The sequence below is a fragment of the Trypanosoma equiperdum genome, assembly GCF_001457755.1.
Source record: "Trypanosoma equiperdum strain OVI genome assembly, contig: ctg_645, whole genome shotgun sequence".
NCBI classification, from domain to species: Eukaryota; Euglenozoa; class Kinetoplastea; order Trypanosomatida; family Trypanosomatidae; genus Trypanosoma; species Trypanosoma equiperdum.
Genome location: NW_027124582.1, coordinates 8,309 through 13,701, shown reverse-complemented (window position 1 = coordinate 13,701; position 5,393 = coordinate 8,309). Strand labels below are relative to the sequence as shown.

Here is a 5,393-nt window from a genome sequence, read left to right as displayed (position 1 = left end):
ATATATATATATATATATGTAATGCATACATCTACACATACATATGTCGGAAGAATGTAAGCAAAGTTGGAAGATATAGGGTAGAAAGACCGCTTCCAGGCTGTCAGCCACTAGTTTATGCACATGCACACGCAGCAAATTTTCAGAGAGAAGGTAGAAACCCGTTGATGAGGGGCTAAACGTGTTAGGGTAACGGAAGATCACGCCAAGTGTCGTAAAGCGCTGAAAGAAAAAATAAGAATCTGGAGCTTTACAGTTCAAAGTGGTCCCAGCCTACTTTTAATATGCCGCAACCGACCGTCACGGTCGAGTTTCCACAACATCACCACCATCCATAAACTCTCCGTTTTTTTCTTTGCTTCTTGTTACCCGCTCCTTTTCTTATTCTTCTCATCATATCGGTTTGAATTCCCAACACATCCCCCTTTGACGCCATGTAAGTTATTTCTTTTTTTTTATACTTCAAGCACCCGCGTCTCTCCCCCCTCCATTTTCCTTTTTTCCCTTCTTTCACATCTTTGGGCGTGCACGACGCGACCTCAGTGACACGCAAAAAAAAAAAAAGGCAAAAACTTCCAGCATATCTCATAACAACATGCGTATGGACAAGCAAGAGGACGAGCTAAATTCGACTCTCCCCCTCCCACCTCTCAAAAAAAAAAAAAACAACACTAAACACTACACAAATACAATCATATAAGCACGTAACCACACATAAATAAATAAATATATTTATGTTCATGTGAATATAAGTAATAACAGCGTAACAAAAAATGAATAAGTGTGCGCAACCGAGGTGGAAAACGGGGGGGGGGGGGTTGTACACCGTAGAAAATGAGCATCCTACCTCTTGAAAGAGAGTGTGACACCGCTTTTCGTCTCCCTGTTTTTATAAATGCAAACGCTGCACGACCCCCTTGTCTGCGATTCCCGTTCGCACTAACAGCTTTGGGTCCCTGCAGCTATGATGAGGTCTTTGCTTATTCCCTCTATGTGCAAGCTCTATAGTTCCACTTCGACTTCTCACTGCTTCTTCGCGCTTTCTCTCTCTCTCTCTCTATCTCGTTCTCCTCTTTTAAAGACCCTCTATCTTTACGCATGTGTATGTGTGCGGTACGCCTGCCCCCATTTTTTAAAAATAACTTCTATTATTTCTGTTTCCTCCTTTTCACCGCTCTTACCTCTCTCTATTTGTACCCATCTCGGTGGACATATGTGATCAGCGCTCCGAACGCTACACTTCATTCAGCATCCTATCGATGTCCTGAGGGTTAAGGAAGCCCGTGCTGTTCATTGTACTGTTATTGGTTTCGCTGCGCCCCCGACGACTGTGGCGTCGCCCACCCTCGCCACCGCTTTGGTCATCCCAGTCATTAAAATCTCCACTACGAGCATTACGGCTGCCATCGCGGTGGCCCCTCCGACGGCTGCGGCTGCGGCGCCCGCGGTCCGCTTGAATATCACCTTCGTCCTCACCCGTAACAGAGCGCCCCGGTGAAGTTCCAAAGCCGGAGGGTTCCATGGTTTCTCCCGTCTCCGCCCCGCCGCGGCTATGACTGCGGTCACCCCTCCGTCTGCTGTGATCCCTGCGGCGACGGCGACTGCGCTCATGCACTTCCCCTCCCTCAGCCTCGTCACCCGTCATACTGCTCTGCATCATCCGCTGCTGCTGTTGTAGTTGTTGCTGCACATGTTGTTGTTGTTGTTGCTGTTGTAGCTGTTGCCCGTGGGGCTGCATTTGCCCCGGGTTCATGGGTACCTGTGGGTACGAACCGGGTTGGGCCCCGGCGGCCCAGTTAGAGGCATACCGAAGGCTCGGCATGGATGGATCACGATCAATCGTGCTTTCGTCAACACATGAAGCGAAAAATGGTTTGCCCGTTCCGGTGAGCAGCCGCCATTGGCTGTCTGAGAAGCCGAGCCGCCTTGTATCCGCAAAATCCATAAAGAACATGTCGAGGCGGATGCAGCCCGGCATCTCATCTAGGGGAACATCCGGTCGCAAGTTACCAAGCCCGGGATTACACATAGTTCTGTAGATGAGCCAAGGTATGATGAGCACAAACCACAACGCAATCTCAATCAGAATGTTTGAAATTGGCCACGCAAGGTAGATCGTCACACAGACGACTGTTGCGATAAACCGCTGATGGAATGCTGTGAGGAACTGCTGTAGCTCGCCACTTGCCCTGTCTCTATATTGCTGCGACTGTGCCATGTAGGATGCCATTAGCGTGTACGTCCACGTAACCACAGCAAAACCCATTACGAACCATGCGCAACGCATGGTCTCATAGAAGGGTGTGCCATAGACTTGTATGGGATCAGCTGCACCCGTTCTCGGTGACATCTGCAACCCGGGCTGCATCTGGGTATTTTGACTGCCTTGTTGTGAGTCGTTAATGGTGGCGTCCAGCTGCCCTTTCACGCTTGGATAGCCCATTGCTGACCCTTGGTGACCCCCATGTTGATGTTGACTTGATGCCAGAGGATCGTTCTCATCGTTTGCCCCCCTGTTGCTCCGGCGGTGAAAGTTGATCAAATAAGCATACAAAAGAGTGAAGAGGGAATATATCATGGCCAGGAAATACATGGCGTTCCGTTGCGTACTCCACGTTTTCAGCTGTACTGTAAGTGCGAAAGCATCGATACCATCCCCCATGCACAACCTTGAATCGGTAAAGAATCCGTCAGTGCACCCACCGCTACTGGAAACAATATTACTGTTTATTTTCGCCTGTAGGGCCCTCGTGTTCGGTACCTTAAACTTGACAAGGATGTTGTCTTTGTCGCCAAGCGACATTACAGTGGCGAAGGCCGAGGTACTGAGCAGAAAGAAAAATACCATAGCGACAAATGTCCTATCACACATGGAGGCACAACAATTCAGTGGCCCCCCCGGCTCGGTGGGCGGTCCACAACAATACGGATTCGTCCCTTCGGTGGCGGTGCAGCAGCAACCACTACTGGCGGCACCCGGCCTCTCATAGTTGCAACAACCCGGTACCGCGGCCGCTTCAGAGTACCTTCGGTCGTACATATTGGGGTTCCCCCTGTATCCCTGATAATTTGGCGGTGGGTAACCCCACATTGGTTGCTGCCCGTTGGAGTCTCCTTGCATTTGCTGCTGCTGAAATTGCTGCGGCGGTGCTTGCTGCATCTGCATCTGTTGTTGCGGCTGCTGCTGCATCTGTTGCTGTGGTATTTGTTGCATTTGGGCATCCGGCAACATTTGCATATGCACTTGTTGTTGTGGTTGCTGTGGCTGCTGCGGAGGTGTACCATTTGAATATCCGCTGTAAGGCCGCGCATATGGCATGCTGTACCCACTGTTTGCAGCATTCCACTGCTGCATGTTGCCAGGTGGGCTCATTTGTTGCTGTGGGTACATCGTACCGTCACCTGACCCGTAGCGCACAAACAAATGGGGGTCACTAAAGTTGCGTTTGCTTTCAAATGCACTTTCCTTTTATATCTGCCCACTCCCCGTGCCACTACTGCTTGTTCCGCCCCTATTAAACGCTGCCTTGTAGCACAAGAAGCGACTACTAAAAATTCTTACGACATAAAGAATCAACGCAAAAAGGGTAAGGATACAGCAAAAAAAGGTTTATTGTCGTCGATGCTGCAAAGACAACTTACAGTAGCGCATACAAACTCAAATGTTGGCCCAACGGCAACACAGCGAAACAGAACGCACAGACGCACACGTACGCATAAAATTCACGCCTCCTCTGCTACTTTTTCACATCTTCCTCTGATGCATCAACTACTTTAGGGGGCTGATGGAGTTGCAAGCCCTTGGCTCATCCTTCAGGCACGTATAGCTCAGTGGAAATTTTTTTCTTTTTTCTTTTTCTCTTGTCCGCGCAAGGAGGACGTGAGGTTTTGATTCCCAACTCGTCCGCACCTTTCTTCCTTTCTATGCATCCTTTTCATGAAGATGTTAACGTTGCCACATCGCATTTCTTCTGCCGTTTCCGGCACCTCCGATTAACGTATTCGACATGACCGACGGGTGATCAAACATACGAACTCGTAAACAAACAAACAAATAAATGAGGAAATGTCGGGCACTATCGACATGGCTTTCCCTCAAATATGCCGATAGTCGTAGTCCTCCGGATTCATTCCTGCGTCCTCGATACTACTGTTGGATTGCGACATCTCAGGTGCTCCCAACTTGGTCAGCCCCCTAACCCACCACTCCAACTCTTGCTCAGTGTTAATGACTTGCTTGTTTCCGAACTCCAATCGCAGCTCTGTCCACTCCTCCCGACGCGTATTGTTTTCGCCACCACCATCGGCATTTCCCGCGTCGAGACTCTCCTGCGTGCCCATGGCCCAAAGTCCCTTTTGGTCGATTTCAAACACAAACGCATTCGCTAGCTTCAGGGAATAGTTCATATTGAGTGAGGGGACCAACTTCTGCCGTGCAAGATTAAGCATCCTCACGAAGCGCGGTGAGCAGCGACACAACGGATCGGGTTCTGCGATGAGTGGTTCCCACACACGATGTGTCTGTGAAGTGCAGTCCATCCACAGTTGTACATCGGGCTTTAGTCGCAGTACCGCAAAAGCATCAGGCTTAATCACATACACCGGGCGCTCTTCGTCTTCCTCTGGTGTCGGGTTTCGCTCACGTTCTCGAAATTTCGCCCGCCAATCACTGCTACTCATACGCCTCATCCGCTTTTCATCTTCTTCCCGCTCCCGACGCTCAATCGTAACGATCTCCTCCTCAGTTTTACTTTCCTTTCGGTTCCACATCTCCTGTGCGATGCTGTGGATTACCGGATGACGAATGAATGTACGTTCCCAAGCTTCCTGCAGGAGATCGCCCGAAAGCACTTCGAACCGACCTGAGACAATGGCCCGTGGTGGGAGGGTGCCAAGTTGCTTAAACCAGTGGAACAACTGCGGGTCGGTATGACCAAACATGAAACTACCACGCGGGCAGTCAACGATGTTGCGGAAATGGTCCGAGTTCTTCGGAATCGCAATCAAAAGGGACCATTTGTCATCACGGTCGCGGTCGAACTTGTGAACTGCATGAGGCTGCAAATCGCTCTTCACGGGTGAGTTAGCACCGTCATTGTTGTTGTTCTCACCACCACCTCCACTTTTATTATCGCTATCGTTGTTACTACCCCCATAGTCGAAGGGGATGCTTGCATCCTTGAGACGACGTACATTGCTTGTGGTAAGTTGGCCTAAGCGATAAGTCCACATCATGTTGTAGAAGCGAGCGGGCAAGATATCGCCGAGGTTCGACTTGACTTTGGTCTTAATTGTCTTTGCTACCCCAACCCCAACATTTCCGCCTGAAGACATAAGTTTTACTTTGCTTCACCTCACACCCACACGCAAAAATAAAAAGAGTTCGATCGCCG

The 5,393-nt window shown here is 49.8% G+C and overlaps 2 protein-coding genes across 2 annotated transcripts; both read right to left on the bottom strand.

The window, feature by feature from the left end:
- Positions 1-1,234: 1,234 nt before the first annotated feature.
- TEOVI_000306600 (uncharacterized protein) lies at positions 1,235-3,391 on the bottom strand (the record flags this gene model as incomplete). The annotated part of the gene is made up of 1 exon (XM_067226046.1): positions 1,235-3,391. One exon carries the CDS (start codon positions 3,389-3,391, stop codon positions 1,235-1,237), a length of 2,157 nt encoding a protein of 718 aa, XP_067082147.1.
- Positions 3,392-4,095: 704 nt separating this feature from the next.
- On the bottom strand, positions 4,096-5,334 carry TEOVI_000306500 (uncharacterized protein; the record flags this gene model as incomplete). Its single annotated transcript, XM_067226045.1, has 1 exon — positions 4,096-5,334. The coding sequence occupies one exon, from the start codon at positions 5,332-5,334 to the stop codon at positions 4,096-4,098; it is 1,239 nt and encodes a 412-aa protein (XP_067082146.1).
- Positions 5,335-5,393: the final 59 nt, after the last annotated feature.